The 17,907-nt window shown below is 37.1% G+C and overlaps 1 protein-coding gene across 3 annotated transcripts in view; it reads right to left on the bottom strand.

Annotated features, from left to right (window-relative positions):
- MICU1 (mitochondrial calcium uptake 1) overlaps window positions 1-17,907 on the bottom strand; it is a 238,544-nt gene that overhangs the window by 132,027 nt on the left and 88,610 nt on the right. For 2 of the 3 annotated variants that reach the window (XM_077778570.1, XM_077778571.1), the window contains exons 5-6: window positions 1,283-1,326; window positions 507-680 (exon numbers count right to left, since the gene is read on the bottom strand). In XM_077778570.1, coding sequence (XP_077634696.1) covers window positions 507-680; window positions 1,283-1,326 — 218 coding nt within the window. The remainder of the gene's footprint in view (window positions 1-506; window positions 681-1,282; window positions 1,327-17,907) is intronic. The other variant, XM_077778572.1, reaches the window with a different exon arrangement.

The raw sequence follows: 17,907 nt of genomic DNA, 5'->3' as shown, positions 1-17,907 counted from the left end.
CTGAGTGACACACAGACAGAAAAGACAGAGACCTGACTTGCCAGAGACTGAAATCAGACCCTGCCATCAGTGCCTGTAGTAATCCTTCCCATGGGTATGGTATTCGATTATACATGAAGTGGAGACACCAAGGATCAGAGGGAAGACGTGGCTGTCCAAAAGCAGAGCCAGGACTCTGAACCTGTCTCCTAACATTCTAGTTCAGTGCTCCTTTTGACCATTCTTTCTTTTAGAATATGTGACTTTAAAAAGAAGATACCCACAGAGGGAGGCAGGGGCCACGTGAATGGAAAAGGTAATTGTTAGGCTGGAAGAAGCCCCGACTGATATCTCTCAGCCCTGAAAGTGGCCACTCATTCTTTCCACTGGTGCAAAAGATTTTAGCATTTGTATCTTCACCTTACAAATACATAGAATTTTAAGTAATAAGCAGGATTGGGACACCCTACATGATTAGTTTCTACTAGCCCTGACCTCCACCCATTTAGACCCTCTTGTAATCCTGCCTTTTCCAGCCACTGCATGATTTTCCTTCTGATTTCCTTCTCTTTATGCTTTGTAAAGCTATGCTGGGCTCTCTCTTCTTTCTGATGTGCTTTCTTCCTCCTCTTTAAAATTGACCTTTTACTTTTCTTTCTGACCCTGTGTAATATTTTCTTTTTCTTTTTGTAGAAGTCAGCCTGAAAGGGAAAAACATGTTTAACTGAATGCTTTGAGATAATAAAATTGAATGTTTTGTTTTCTATATTTAAGAATAATTTATTATGTGATTTATCTGTGCATAAAATGAAGAACTGAAAGTAAATATAATGAAAATGTGTATGTAAATTTAGGGTGGTCTTCGTAATCATTATAAAAGCATTAGTAAAGACTTGTATAATTTTCTAGTTAGGATTATTGCTATATATATCATAGTTTGAAGAAGGTCAAATCAAATCAGTGTTTTTATAAGAAATGCAAATGTACTATTGGGGGGCTTGTTAAGCTTCATGGTGGCAATTGAATTAAAATGCAAATCTCAACATACACTGAATTAGCCTTTACTATATATAGCAGGCTCACCATGAGTGTTACTTTACATGGAAAAATGTAGAGAAACCTTCTGCTTGACTTTTTCTGTAGAAGTGTGTGAAGGCACTTACAGGCCTTCCAACCTAAAAAACATGCTCTTTTGATAAGATAAGTAGTCATTCAGAAATTTCTCACAAATAATTCTAGAGGAACTTTAAAATCTTCTTAGTAGACAACAGGATATATATGTTAAGTGTCATAGCTCGCTCACCTTCCCATCAAAGCGTTTTATTGTATATTGATCCAGACCCAAGTCTATAAAAGAGAAAAAAGCAATATTTAGTCAATGATTATAACTCAAGTAAAACATATGAAATGACAGCTCTCTGTCATTTCCAATCATTCAATTATATATATAATGTTTAGCCACAACATTAGTCAAAGGCTATGGGAATGAAAAGTTTTTCCCACTTTCAGACTTAAAGTTTAAGTGCAAAAAGATCCAACCTTTATTTTACACATGAGAAAGTAAGGCTCTGAGAAGATAAAAAGTATAAAAATTCATGTGCAAACCTGTTCGTCAGTAGAGCCAAACTAGAACTCTACACTCTTTCAAGAGTGGGCTGTTTTCATTACATCAATGTACTGTATTACCTTTAAATCAGGTGAAGGATATTAGTTTAATCTGAATGCATAATTTTTTGTTATCAAATTAAAGAGAGAATAGCACATCAAAATAAATTCTGCAACATGCCTAAACAGATACAAATAGACAATCTTAATATTACCTTTTTAAAAAAAAATGTTTATTTATTTTGAGAGGGAGAGAGTGTGAGGGAGGGGCAGAGAGAGAAGGAGAAAGACAACCCCAAGCAGGCTGTGTCCAGTCAGTGCAGGGCCCAACTTGGGGCTCAATCTCACAAACCGTGAGATCATGTCTTGAGGTGAAATCAAGAGGTGTATGTTTGACTGAGCCACCTAGGTGCCCCTAACATTACCTATTATTTATTTGTTTGTTTGTTTTTAAAAAGTTTTATTTACTTTTTTAAGTTTATTTTGAGAGTGAGGGAGGAGCAGAGAGAAAGGAGGAGAGAGACAATCCCAAGGAGGCTCCACGCTATCAGCTCAGAACTTGATGTGGGGCTCAAACTCACAAACCACCAGATTGTGACCTGACCCAAAGTTTAATCCCAACTGACTGAGCCAACCTAGGCACCCTATTCATTTAATTTGAGAGAGAGAGAGTGCAGGGGAGGGACAGAGAGGGAAGACAGAATCCCTGGCAGGCTCTGTGCCATCAGTGCAGAGCCCAAGGTGGGGCTAGATCCCACAAACTGTGAGATCATGACCTGAACCAGAATCAAGAGTTGGACACTTAATCGACTGAGCTACCCAGGTGTCCCCCTAATATTACCTTTTAAAGTTGGGCTAAGTAACACATATTTTCTTTGGAAATGCCGAGCATTGAGCATCAGATTCTAAGCACTGTGAAAGATATAAGTAACTAAGTATCCTTAAGGGCAGGGATTATTTGTCTTTGCCCACTGCTTTATCCTGGTGCTTGGCATAGTGCTTGATCAATAAATAACTATAAAAAAATTAATGGAGGGGGTGCACCTGAGTGGCTCAGTTGGTTAAGTGTTGGACTCTTGATGTCAGCTCAGGTCATGATGTCAGCTCAGATCTTGCAGTTCATGAGTTCAAGCCCCACATCAGGTTCTGTGCTTACAGTATGGAGCCTGCTTAGGATTCTTTCTCACTCCCTCTCTATCTTCCACTCCACTCCCCCACTTGTGCTTTCTTTCTCTCTCACAATAAATAAACTTTTAAAAAAAACTAATGGGTAGGATATAACCCCTGCCTTGAAGAGTCACAATTTAGTTAGAAAAGCATATGCATATACTAATTAACATTACAAGGAAGCATATAACTAGTTCAATAAGGGGGTGCTGTTGGAGTTTTTAGAGTGGAGAAATCAGTTAATAAGTACACTTGTTTTTTGTGCATAATTACTCAGTTCTTTTCTTTCAGTTCTCACTTTACCCATACTATCCATACAGGTCCTTATCTCATTACATCCACAGTATTAAAATGGTCAGATTCTCACTGCTCCCAGAGGAAGCTTTTTGCATTTCTGCTTCTACACATTTGGTTCCACATTTTCCTTATCTTTTTTTTTAAATTTATTTCTGAGAGAAAGAGACAGCATGAGCAGGGGAGAGTCAGAGAGAGAGGGAGATACAGAATCTGAAGCTGGCTCCAGGCTCTGAGCTAGCTGTACACACAGAGCCTGACGTGGGGCTTGAACCCACGAACCGTGAAATCATGACCTGAGCTGAATTCGGACGCTTAACTGACTGAGCCACCCATGTGCCCCTACATTTTCCTTATCTTAAATGCACTTCACTTCTAGAAGCTTGGCCTGAACAAAATAAACCACCTACTGCAAAACAAAGCGGTAAGTCAGGAAAAAGAAGGAATTTTTTTTTAAAAAGAAATCTAATTTGAAACTTTGATAAAAGAACAGAGAACAAGAAAGAATTTGTAGACAGTTAAGACTATGATTGACTATCTCCTCCTAATTTTTAATAAACTGTCAAAAGATCAGGATAAGGTTCCCTCCCAGGACCAGTGCCAAAAAGACAACAGGATATAAAACAGAAAATACAAGAGAATTACAGAAAAATGGAGACTCAACACTAGAAGTCTAATATCATGCAAGATCTTTTCTCCTTCAGAAATAGGGAGGAATTAAAAAAAAAAAAGAAATGGAGGAAATAACTCAAAAAGTATTAGCAGAAAATTTCTCAGAGCTGAAGAGTGACACAAACTAGGCTTACCAAGTATTCTACGCAAAATGAACAAAAACTACCTACACTTCAGTGTATTCTTTTGAAATTTCAGAGCACCAAGAATAGGAAAATCCAAAGACTTTCCAGAAAAAACCTTCTTGGTCCCTTATAAAAGAATGAGAATCAGACTAGAATCAGGTAACTCATGACTAAACCTTGTACATCAACTAAGGGAAATATATGCCTACTAATAATTAGAGCAGCACTGTCCAACAGAAATATAATGTGAGCAACAAATGTGAACCACATGAATAATTTAAAATTTTCTAATAGTCACCTTTAAAATAAGAAAAAGAAACAGGTCAAATTAATTTTAATAATTTATTTTGTTTAACAAAATACATTTGATAGCATCATTTCAACATGTAATCAATATAAAAACTATTAATGAGGTATTTTGCTTTTTTTATACTAAGTTTTCGAAATCTGGTGTGCATTTAAAAATTTTAACACATCTCATGGGGTGCCTGGGTGGCTTANTTTTTTAACACATCTCAATTCAAATGAGCCGCATTTCAAACTATTAGAGCAATACCTAAAAGAACTAAAAAGTTAACTTAAAATTTAAAAAGTGATAGCATATGTGACATGGACTGGGAGGGTGGAGAAAATGGAACAGATCTGTGTTTTCACTGAATGCTCTGTTACAGTTTGGAAAATGTTTTCCCATGTGCATTTACAAAAAAAGGAGGTGCGTGTAAGGACAGCCTGGCACATACTGAGAATTCCTGTCATTTATAAGCAAATACAGACATAAAGTAGGCCAAAAGACCAATACTTTCAAGATGAAAAAACATTAAGATGCTTATTTCATCTGTTCTATTTAGATTTCTTTACCTATCAAATGAAGCAGATGGCCAGATTAGATCAGTTCTTAACAAATGGTTGGGCTGGAGTATGGGAGACGCGGATGGATGAAAATTCAAGCTATTCTTACTACTACTCTAGATATTCCGTTAGCCCTGCGTCGGGCTCTGCTCTGACAATGCAGAGCCTACTGAGGACCCTCTGTCTCCCTCTCTCTCTGCCCTTGCCTAGCTTACATTCTATCTCTCTCTCAAAAATAAATAAACAACAACAAAAAGAATACTCTCAGTTTAAGCCTCAGAGTGAACATTTAAAAGACTTGTTTTAAAGAAGATAGCAACTCCTGTCAAAAGACAAAAGGGAAACTGAATCAAATAGATCATTTCAAACTCAATAAATTAGAGCTTAGGTAAATGGAAACTGAATAATTACAGTTAAGAAGTCTTAGCTATCTCTCAAAAATTTAGAGATTTGTTTTTTAATACTTGAAGTTATCCTAAAAACTTATTAAAATGATTATGGGGCACCTGGATGGCTCAGTTGGTTAAGCGTCCAACTTCGGCTCAGGTCATGATCTTACGGTTTGTGGGTTCGAGCCCTGCGTCAGGCTCTGTGCTGACAGCTAGCTCAGAGCCTGGAGCCTGTTTCAGATTCTGTGTCTCCGTCTCTCTCTGACCCTCCCCTGCTCATGCTGTCTGTCTCTCAGAAATAAATAAAACATCAAAAAAATTTAAAATAAAATAAAATGATTATATGCTTCAGTAATACAAACTAATATAGGACAGAAAAGTGTAGCTCTAGTTCATCAGATATGTGACCTATTTATTGTACTATAGTCACTTGGTTTTATCTTGTTTTAATAATCATTGTAATAAGTTATAATCTGTTGAGCATTTTTTATAGGTCCTATACAACATGCTTTCCATATATATATATATACACACAAATCATTTAATTTTCTTAATCCTACAAATTAGTTGCTATGATCTCAATTTTACAAATGTGAATATCAAGATTTAGAGATGTTCAATAATTTGCCTAAGATGACACATCTATATTTCTACTTTCTTCCAATCATCTTCATTCATTCTTGTTAACTCCTTAAACTCTTTTGGTGGCTGTTCTGCCCATCCCCTAAATACATGTACTTTTTAGAATATCCTCCTTGCATACCATCTCTTCTCACTTTATGTTGTTTGTCTTCAGTAATTTCATTACAGATTCAAGATGCCTAATAAACCCAAAACAAGGTACCAAAAAAAAAAAAAAATCAAACTTCTGAAAACCAAAGGCAAAGAAAAAAATCTACAAAGCAACCAGTTTAAAGTGCTAAAGGAGGGGCACCTGGGTGGCTCAGTCCATTAAGCCTCCTACTTCAGCTCAGGTCATGATCTCTTAGTTTGTGAGTTTGAGCCCCATGTGCTGACAGCTCATAAAAAACAAAACAAACAAACAAAAAAAAACGTGCTGAAAGAATTTCAACTCAGAATTCTTTATCTAATGAAAATATTTTTAAAAAATGAGTATAAATTAAAAATGTTCTCAGATGAAGGTAAACAGAATTCACCACCAGCAGACCTGCTCTAAAACACATTCTATCCTTCAAGAGGGAAGGAAATGATACCAGAGGGAAATTTGGAATTTAAGATATAAAGAAAGAGCAATAGGAATGGTTAATATTTAGATACATATAACAGACTATTTTCTCCTCTTAAGTTCTTTATGTATGACAGTTGAAATGAAAACAACGTCTGGGGGAGTTTTCAATGTATGTAGCTGTAATACATATGATGCTATACCATAAACTGGGGAAGGTATAGTGGGTAAAATATCTATATTCCACTTGAAGCAGTGAAATATAAATTCTCAGCTAACTGTGATAAGTTAATTATGCATATTATAATCTCTACAGCAACTGCTAAATTTAAGAAAGAATTTTCTTACAAAGAATTTTATACAAAGAAATACAGTCAAAAACCCAAAATCAAAAACATTAAAAAGCCTTCAAATAATCCAAAGAGAAGGCAAGAAAGGGGTAAAAGAAGAACATAAAAAATATGGAAAAAAAGATAAAACAAATAATAAAATGGTAGACTTAAATCCAAACATATAAAAAAATATATTAAGTACAAATCATCTGAACACCTTAATGAAAAGTTAGAAACTATCATATTGGATAAAAAATAAGATCCAACTGTACGTTGTCCACAAGAAATTCATTTTAAAGATACTGATATATTTAGGTAGATTAAAAAAGAGGATGGAAAAAGATGTATCATGAAAAATGAATCAAAATAAAGAGGTCTACACAGTTTCCTATTTATGTAGACTTCACAGCAAAAAAATATTAGCATAAAGGTCAATTACATAATGATAAGAGGGTCAATTTATGAAGAACACAGAATAATACATTTTAAACATGCATGCACCTAATAAGAGTTTCAAAATATTTGAAGCAAATACTGATAAAACTGAAAGAATGATAGACAAACCCACAATTAAAGTTAATCAACACCCTTCTTTGAATAACTAACAGAGTTTAGACAGACAATTGATAGGAAACAGAAGATACTAAGCATATCGCTGGTTGCCTGGAACCTAGGAGGTAGGGAAAAAACAGGAAGGAAAAATTACAAATGTGTGTGAAGAAACTTTTGGCAGTGATGAGTATGTTCGTTACACTGATCATGCTGATGATGTTTCACTGGTACATACATGTGACTAGTATGTCAAAACTAATCAAACACTTGAAATATGTGCTATTTATTCTACATTAATTACATCTCAATAAAGTGGTTAAAAAGAAACAGTACAAACTATCAAAGAAAACATAACTACACTTGAAAATACCAGCAACTTCTGTATACTAAAAATTACCACAAACAAAATAAAAAGACAAGCCATAGACTAGGAGAAGATATCTGTAAGATACATATGACAGCTTTCAAGAGAGGGTATATAAAGGACTTCTACTAATAAAAAAATCAAACAGAATAGTGAGCAAAGAAAATATATAATTCATAGAATAGCAATATAAGCAGCCAATAAACATTTGGAGATGGTAAGCCTCACTAGTTGCTACTGAAATGCAAAATAAAACCACAAGGATACAATAACTCATTCTAATCAGTCTGCTAAAAAATTAAGTCTGACAATATCAAGTGTTAACAGGTACATAGAAGAGAAAACTCATACATTCTTGGAGAATATGTAAATTATTACATCGAGTCTAGAAACCAGCTTGGCAACGTTTAGCAAATTTGAAGAGGAATGTACCCAGAGGCGAGCAGGCCTACTATCAGGTATATGTTGAAAATAACTTCTTGCAAATATGCACAAGGGCACAAATGGAAGAAGGTTCACTGCGGTACAGTCTGTAATAGTAAAAACACTGGCATACTACAGTTCTCAAATATTCACTTTCTTTCCCTTGACCTCCATGGACAATTCAATGACTTTGGGCTCAGCCAAATGACTTGCTTTGGCCAATAGTATATTAGCAGTATGACATAGGAGATCCTTAAAATGGACTTCTGAGGTTGGCCTACATACCTGTACCTCTGCCAGTACTGTAAGACGAATATATCCTGAATAGCCCAGTGGTCTAAAAAGGATGAGAAATACATACAGCAGCCTGACAGATTTTCTGACAAAACCATGAAGCAGAGCTGTCCTTGCCTAGATGAGCCAGACCTGAGCCTATGTACAGAGCAAGGCCAGTCAGGATCAGCAGAGTCTACCTCACATGGCCTGCAGATGCAGAAGCTAGATAAATGCTCATTGCTTTATGCCACTGACATTTTGTGGTTGGTTGTTACACAGCAACAGATAAGGAACAAAATTGGAAATAAGTTAAATGTTCACCTACATGAGCATGGATAAATTAAATACTGACATAATTATACAAGTGATAAACTATACAGCAATGAAAATAAGAGAACAGATATGTGGATCAACAAATATACAAACATGCGTATGTAAAAATATATTTAACATATTAAAAGAACAGGAGAAATGTAGAGTAGACTAGGTTACACTGTAGTAATAACCTTAAAATCTCAGTGGCTTACAATTAGGAAGGCTTATATATTGTTCATGTTACTTATCTATCACATATTGGGTACAGCTCTACTCCAGAGAGTACTAAATCTGGGATCCAGGCTGATGGAGCAACAGTCTCTCTGTGGAAGATGGTAGAGGTAAAAGACAACATAGCAACCCACAAACTGACTTGTTTTAAAGATTCTGCTTGAATATAATGTATATCATCATTAGTCAGAGGAAATTACATGGCTAAGTCCAATGTCAGTGCTGGGGGCTGAATATAATCATTGTCCTTCTCTAGGGGTTAGGGAAAGGCAATGGATATATGTGCATGTTATAATCTTCCAACAGGAATGATGAATGCCAAATTAAGGACAGTGGTTACCCTAAGAAGACAGGGAGTGAAATGAAGTTTCAGAGAGATATATGGGGTTTTCAAAAGAATTTAAAATGAAGGTATGAAATAAATATGGGTAAATACTAAAATTTGAAAAAAATAAGTAATGGCTACAAGAGTATTCTCTATTATTTTCTATAGTCTCTGTATATTTTAAAACATTCTAAGTCTAATTTAATATCTATATTTTAAATTGGTTTCATCTCAGAAACAGAATATAAATTAAGAAGGGAAAGATAATAGGAAGGGAGTGGAATGGACTTTTGAGGTTGGTTTAATTTCTTTCAACTCTGCCATCAGTATGAGAAGAACATATCCTGGATAGTTCCCAGAATCCAATTTACAAGGGCTTTAGGAGTTCTGTGTCAGGAACCAGGGACAGTGAACAATAAATATATTTCTTATTATTTTGGAAAGGGTTTGTAAACTTTTGCATAAAAGGGCAGATGGTAAATATTTTAGGCTTTGTGAACCACATATAGTCTCTGTTGCAACTATTCAATTCTGCTATTGCACAAAAGCTATCATGAACAATACCTAATGAATGTGGGTATTCTCCAATAAAACTCTTTCATGGACACCAAAATTTCAGTTTCACACAATTTTCAGGTGTCACAAAACCATCCTTTTTAAATGAGAAAAAAAGGTAGAAACCATTCTCAGCTCATGGGCCATATAGAAACAGGTAGTTCATTGCTGCTGATCAACACCTGCTCTACACTCAGCAGTTCCGCAAGGAAGTAAAAGTAAAAGTAGAAGAGAAGGTTCTTGTACTGAAGTAACTTATCTTGTTGGATAGAAAATAGTAGCAGAAAAATGCTTCAAAAAATATTCATTTTCTGTTACTAATTAGTGCCCTTTTGTTTCAGCTTAAAGAACTCCCTTTAACATTTCTTATAAAGCCAGTGTAGTGGTGATGCACTCTCTTAGCTTTTGCTTGTGCAGAAAACTTGATCTCTCCTTCCATTCTGAAGGACAGCTTTGCTGGGTAGAGTATTCTTGATTAGCAGTTTTCTGCTTTAAGCATTTTCTGTATATGGTGCCATTTCCTTATGGCTTACTAAGTTTCTGCGGAAAAGTCTGCTTAAAGTCTTATGGAGGTTCCCTTATACATAACAAACTGTTTTCTCTTGTTGCTTTTAAGGTTCTCTCCTTGTCTTTAATTTTTGACACTTATAATGTGTGTTGGGGTCTGAGTCTTATTTAAAACTGAGCTCCTGGATCTGGATGTGTTTCTTTCCCAGGCTCAGGAAAGTTTTCAGACATTATTTCTTCAAATAAGATTTCTGTCCCTTTCTCTTTTCTCCTTCTGGTACTCCTATGATGTGACTGTTAATCCACTGATGTTGTCCCATATGTCCCTTAAGCCTTCTTCACTCTTTCCCGCTCCTTTCTCTTTTTGCTGCTGATTGAATAAGTTCCACTGCCTTGTCTTCAAGTTCACAGATCCTTTCTTCTGCTGCATCTACTCTGATGCTGACACCCTCTATTGTATTTTTCAGTTCATTTATTGTTGTTGTTTTTTTAATTTGTGTTTTATTTATTTCCGAGAGAGAGAGAGCAAGCATGAACAGGGGAGGGTCAGAGACAGGGAGATACAGAATCTGAAACAGGCTCCAGGCTCTGAGCTGGCTGTCAGCACAGAACCCGACAAGGGGTTCGAACCCACGAACCGTGACATCATGACCTTAGCCGAAGTCGGACGTTTAACCGACCGAGCCACCCAGGCACTCCTCAGTTCATTTACTGTATTCTTCAGCTCTGTGATTTCTATTTGATACTTTCTTATATTTTCACTCTTTGTTGAAATTCTCACTTTATTCTTGCATTATTCTCCTGAGTTTGGTAAGCATTTTTATGACTGTTATTTTGAACTCTTTATCAAGTAAATCACTTATCTCCATTTCATGAAGGTCTTTATCTAAGGTTTTATCTTGTTCTTCCCTTTGGAATACATTCCTCTATTTCTTCATTTTCCTTGACTCTCTGTATTGGTTTTTATGCAGATAAAATAGCCACCTCTCTTAACCTTGAAGGAGTGACTTCATGTAGAAATTGAACCTTACTGGGGTGCCTGGGTGGCTCAGTTGGTTGAGCATCCAACTCTTGATTTCAGCTCAGGTCATCATTTCACAGTTTGTGGGTTCAAGCCCTGTGTTGGGTTTTGTGCTGACAGTGCAGAGCCTGCTTGGGATTCTCTGTCCACCTTCTCTCTGCCCCTACCATGCTTGTGCTCTCTGCCTCTCTCTCAAAATAAACATTTTTTTAATGTTAAAAAAAAAGAAAGAAAAGAAAAAAAAAAAAACTGAACCTTATTGTTCCACCCTGCCCTAGTTCTTGGTTGTCCTCTCAAACTTCTGATTGTTCAGGCAGGCTACTTTATTCTTAGAGACTCCTAGTAGTTGAGGGTATGCCAAGATCTCTCAGTATCTTAAAGAAGAAAATCTCAGTCAGCACCTACATTCAGGCTAATTGGACTCTCAGGCAGCAGCTTTTAAATTATGCAAATGTACCTCTTTCAGGGGAACATTGGGAGATGGGCATTTCTGTTTGTTGCTTCTGCACTGAGCCTTGCAGTGATAGCCAGTTAAAAATTGGCTTTTGTTTATTACTTACTATCTACTCAATCTATAAACACAAGTCCCACTGTCACCTGAGCCAAATTATTAAAAGATGTGTCCTCTGGGTAGAAGCCACAAAAGTTAGGAAGTCAGATATGCATACAAGTTCCTTTCTCAGAAACACTTGCAACCTGGGGCAGAGCGTGGCACCCATCAGTCTCTTTAGTCTCTGGAGAGAACAGCTGCTGCCCCCTAGATGTATGTTTAATTAGAAGCTTGGCCTTCGGAGCCAATAAGCCTCTAACACAGAAAAACGAGGGATGTGTTTCAGTCTCTTCTCACTGCACTGTGCCCTGGGGGAGTAGCCAATTAAAAACTGTTTCTCCATTTGTTACAGTCCTATGGGACCTGCAAATATAAGCCCCACAGGCCACCAACCACAGCCAGGTAATCAAAGAGCACCAGACATGTGCACAAGCTCCCTTCCAGAAGATCCAGTGACCTTAAATGAAGTAGAGGGAGAGTGCAAAGATGGCTCCCACCGGTCTCTAAGGTCTTTGGAGAGTATTTCAGCAGTCCTTCAGACGTGTATTAAATCAGAAGCCTGTCCCTCAGTCCAAATCTTCATAACAAGCCAATAGGCCTCTTTCACAGAAAGACTAGGGATGTGTTTCAGTCTGCTGTCTCTGGACTGTGCCCCAATTAAGAATGGTTTCTCTCTTACACTCCTATGGAACCTACAAACATAAACCCTGGTGGCCACTAGAGGTAAGCAATCAAAGGGTATGTCCTGGGTAACACAAACCAGAGCGCTGGACACATGCACAAGTTCCTTTCTGGGAGATACTGGCAACTTGGAGTGAGGCAGAGAGGAAGTACAAAGACTGGCTTCCGTCTTTGGAGTGTTTCAGTACGCCTCTAGATGTGTGTTAAATGAGACACCTGCCCCTTGGGCTGAAGCTTTAAGATAAGTAACACAGGCCTCTTTCACAAAGACTGGGCTCTTTTCAGCCTTATGGGTGTTAAAGACAAGGCCTCTTGCCTTTTAAAGCTAGATATTCAGGAAGCTAATCTCTCATATGCAGGTCTCAAAAACTGGGGTGCCCACTGTAGGGCTCAATGCCCTTGCTCCTCCAGTAGCTCAGGGCTGTGAGTTCTCTCCTGACGACTGGATGCTGTGCCAGGGATGGATTTATGGCAAGACTGTGTCTCAGCCTCTTCTATCTATTTCAATGTGGGTTTTTTCTCATTTGTCCAACGTGTAGGAGTCGCTCATCCAGTTTTTGGATTTCTTTCAGAGGAAATTGTTTTGTATGTAGCTACAGATTTGGTGTGTCTGTGGGAGGAGATTCAGGATCCTCCTACATCACCATCTTGAACCAGAACCCACTGTATATGATCAAATATAAAATTATGTGTCTCAAAGTAAAAGTGCACTAGGTAAGATAACTAAATGCATCAAGGGTCATTCTAGAGAGAATATGGAATCCAGGAAAATCGGGTGAATATAAATACAGTCAGTCAGAGGGATAAGGTAGAAAGGAAACAGGGATCTTCTTTGTTCTGACTAAAGCTCAAGTTTTTCTGTATACTACTTTAAAAACTCTCCCATGCTGCTGCTTCTCCCAATCATTGGCTGGCTATGTAAAACTGGTTACTACAGTAGCAAGAGTACTCAAAGCCCAGAGCCTGAAGCAACTGCCTCATCCACTATACCAGGAATGGTGCTGGCATCAAGACTGCACAGAGAGGATGATGAAACACATTCAAGTCATATACTAGACTTTTTTTTTTTCCACTTATCTATGGCTACTCTAAATTTTCTTGGTAGTCACATAGAAATATTCCTTTTTTAAAACCTTATTTATTTATTTATAGACAGAGACAGAGACAGAGTGCATGGGTGGAGGGGGGGGAAAGAGAGAGGAGACAGAATCCCAAGCAGACCCCTTGGTATGCTGATGAGCCAGTACAGGGCTCGATCTTATGAACCATGAGATCATGATCTGAGCCAAAATCAAGTATTGGACACTTAGCCAACAGAACCACCCAGGCGCCCCAGTACAGAAACATTCTTAATCAGCTTTTTACTGAAATTCATCAGCTCTCCACTCATCTAAAAACTGCTTAATTTTAGGACTTTGCGTGCTCTGTGATTATTTTTAAACTGTTCTAAAACCAAAACTTAATAAATTTAGATCTGTTAAGTATCCTGGGATATGGTATGCGTGAAAGACATGACAAAACAAAGTTGAAATATGAAACTACTGGCTAGAGTCCAGCCAGCTGATGACAGAAATTCAAAATTTCTTTATTTCAACCCATACAGGAATAATATATATTTTACTTCTGCTGCATTAATATCTGTGGAAATTCCTGTTCATGAGCAAACAAAAATGAAGCCAAATTTTCCAATCTTATTTTAATATTATAATTTTCCCTCACGATTTTCATCTTAAAGAAAATCAATCACTCATTATTCTGGCTTTTTATGAAAACCAGGAATGTGCATGGCATACTAGTAACTACTCTGTTCATGTAACAGATCTTTTTTAAAAAAATTTTTTAATATTTTTTATTTATTTCTGAGAGAGAGTGAGACACAGCATGAGCAGGGGAGGGTCAGAGAGAGAGGGAGACACAGAATCCTAAGCAGGCTCCAGATTCTGAGCCCGATGCAGGGCTCAAACCCATGAACCATGAGATCATGACCTGAGGTGAAGTTGGACGCTCAACCAACTGAGCCAACCAGACGCCCCAGATCTTTCAATAATTAAAAAAAAAGTTTACAAAGTTAAATATCTAAAAGTGTGGGAGCACTTAAAAAATATGATTTCTAAAGGGAAAAAAAATAATCTTTCTCAAATGACCAAATATCTTTAGTGACCTGTCTAAAGTCTTGCTTCATTTTCACTGTCACACTGGAAGCAAAACACATTCTTATTTAAAGTTACTGATATCATTTAGATTTTATCTGGGTATCAGAAGTAATCTGACAGGTACAAAAATATTTTACTATCATAAAAACTAGGAATACATTTTACAATCTTTTTTTCTCTATCTTACAAAGAAGCCTTCTTTAATCTCTCCCACATCTCACAAAACAAGGAACTAAAACTAATTTAAAAGGCTCTTCATCTAAGATTCAATGCAGTTATTGGAAATTTTATATACCTTCTTTCGGATTATAAAAGGCATTCTATTCTATAAAGGCATGAATTTTTGTCTATTTTATTCATTACTGCATCCATTCCATATGGAACAGTGTCTAACTCGCAGCAGAGATCAATACTTGTTGAATAAATGTATATGAAGTGTATTAGAAAATAAAGGAACATATAAAGAAGAGTAAAGTAATTCTTTATAATCTCAGCATTTAGAGAATCAATATTTTCATATACTCTCTTTTAGTTGCTTCATTATTTATTTCCTACATGGGTGAAATGCAAAGTACACAACATATTAAATAATACCATAGGGATACAATCAGTAAGATCCCAAATGAGGGAAGTTCTATAATATAAATGACTTATATTCTTTCACAAATAAATGATGTCTAGACTGGGTTTCCTAAAAAGTAAGGAACCAGTGTAAGAGGATTAGGGAAAGTGAAACAGGAAAGGAGTGAAAGCCAACTCAAGGGTGTGTTATGGAGATGATTACTGCTTTAGACAACTGGGGCGCACTTCTCCTTGGCCCATCTAAGAAACCAAGAAGAGTATTTATCCGCCAAGTCTCAACAAAGAGTAAACTACTTTGTACCTCCATACGTGTGCACATGGCAACATGGTCGAGTGGGCTCCTGCAAAGGTCCCATGCTACGGCAGCAGAGATGCTCTCAAGTAGAAAGCAAGGGATGCATTGTACAGTTGAGGTTTCTTCCTGTCAGGCCAGACCTCTGTACTAACTGCTACAGCAACAATCTGAGTGAAAAGGGGAAAGGTGGGCTGAGAGATGTGAAACAAGGCATAAAACTTGTCTTGTACAAATGGTAAGAAAAAAGAGTGAGGAAAAAAAAACCTGATAGGTAAAGACTTAAGAGATAACAAGTACAGTGTGTGACAAACTTTGGAGATTGGTTTGAACAAACCAACTCTACATGATGTTTTTTAGAGAAGGAAATTTGAACAGTGCCTGGATATTTGCTGTTAAGAAATAAATGCTATTTTAAAAAACATAGTATTTAAAAATTATTGTTATTGAGTTTTTTTTTTTTTAGTACTTATCTTTTAGACACATATACAGGTATTTACACATTAAATAATATGTCTTGATTGGCTTTAAAAGAATCTGGGGTGCATGGGTGGCTCAGTCAGTTAAGCATACGACTTCAGCTCAGGTCATGATCTCACGGTTCATGAGTTAGAGCCCCGTGTTGGGCTCTGTGCTGACAGCTCAGAGCTTGGAGCCTGCTTCCAATTCTGTCTCTCCCTCCTTCTCTGCCCCTCTCTTGCTCTGTCCTTCTCAAAAATAAACATTAAAAAAAAAAACACCCAACAATCTAGAGTGAGGAGAAGTAAGAAACTTATAAATAAGATTGGCCATGTGTTGGGGTGACTGGGTAGCTCATTTGGTTAAGCATCTAACTCTTGATTTCAGGTCAGGTTAGGTCATAATCTTGTGGTTCATGAGTCTGAGCCCCACATTGAGCTCTGCGCTGACAGTGTGGAGCCTGCTTGGGATTTTCTCTCTCTCTCTCTCTCTCTTTCTCTTTTTCTCTGCCCCTTCCCTGCTCTTTCTCCCTCAAAATAAATTAACTTAAAAAAAAATATTGGCCATGTGTCAACAACTGTTAAGCTAAATGATAGATATCTATAGGCTGATTTAGAATTGATTTTATTCTGTGCATTTTTATATTTGAAATTTCCATAACAAAATATATAAATATATAGATTTCCTTCACTGTTGACAGGTGATAGTTCTGCCTGGAGTTCTCATTTGTCCTAGAAATATTAATGTTAATAAATAGAAATTATCCCTGGCTAGAAAACATCATAACTCTTGCTGGTTCCCCAAGCTCACATTGCTATTTCACATGTCAGTCTTCTGACCTACTATTTACTCAATCTGAATGATGCCCTTTCCCTCTCAAATACATGATGAATTACTATTCAGCTTTCTTCTGTTTGAAATTTTTACTTATTTTTGAGAGAGAGAGAGAACACAAGCTGAGGAGGGGCAGAGAAAGAGAGAGAGGGGAACAGAATCCCAAGCAGGCTCCAGGCTCTGTCCTGTTGGCACAGAGTCCAACCCATGGCTCAAACCTGCACCGTGAGATTGGGACCTGAGCCAAAGTTTGACGCTCAACTTGACTGAACCACTCAGGCACCCCTATTATTCATTCTCCAAAGCCTAACTCAGCTGCTGCCCCCTTTAGGATGTCTTCCTTAAACCTACCCTCTAAAAGAACAGTTTCATTTTTATAACCTACTCCTGTACCATATACAACCAATTCCTGCTAATTGTGGCATTTATGCTCTATAAAATTGCCATGAAAAATGAACTGCTGAATACTGACCTATTTCTCCCAGGGGAAATACAGAGTTGGGTTCCTCGAACCTCTGGTCACAACATTTTTGTTAACTGATCAACATATATTAACTTGTTTTATGTGTGTTTCTGTTTAAGACATTTTATTCTCTCTCTCTCTCCTCTCTTGCCCTCCTTCCAAGGACACTTGTTTAAAGAAAGAAAACTGAAACCAAAAGGAAGAGCTTTCGTTTCCTTGACTTCAGCTGGCCAACATATATATACAAGGGTGACTCAAATCTCTGCTGTTCCACACGTATCTGCAGATGACTGCAAAAGCACTGCAAGTACTGATTATGGGATTACAAGTACCATTTAGCAAGGACGCAAATTTGCAAACACAAAATTTGCAAATGAGGACTGATTTTTCCCCCTTTTAAAAACTGAGGTGAAATTCCATTAACATAAAATAACCATTTAAAAGTGTCCAGTTCAGTGGCATTTAGTACCTTCGGTGTTGTATAACTACCACCTCTATCTAGTTCCAAAACCTTTTCATCACTCAAAAATAGAAATCCTCACACCGATTAAGCAATCTGTTTTCATTCCCCCAACCCAGCTGCTGGCAACTAACAACCCACTATCTATCTCTATGGATTTACCTATATTAGATATTTTACATAAATAAAATCAGAGGAGATGTGGCCTTTTGTCTTTAGCTTGTTTCACTGAGCATAATGTTGCCAAGGTTCAACCACATCTGAAT

The sequence above is a fragment of the Crocuta crocuta genome, unplaced genomic scaffold, assembly GCF_008692635.1.
Source record: "Crocuta crocuta isolate KB4526 unplaced genomic scaffold, BGI_CrCroc_1.0 scaffold167, whole genome shotgun sequence".
Classification (NCBI taxonomy): domain Eukaryota; kingdom Metazoa; phylum Chordata; class Mammalia; order Carnivora; family Hyaenidae; genus Crocuta; species Crocuta crocuta.
This window is presented reverse-complemented; position numbering and strand designations above follow the sequence as displayed.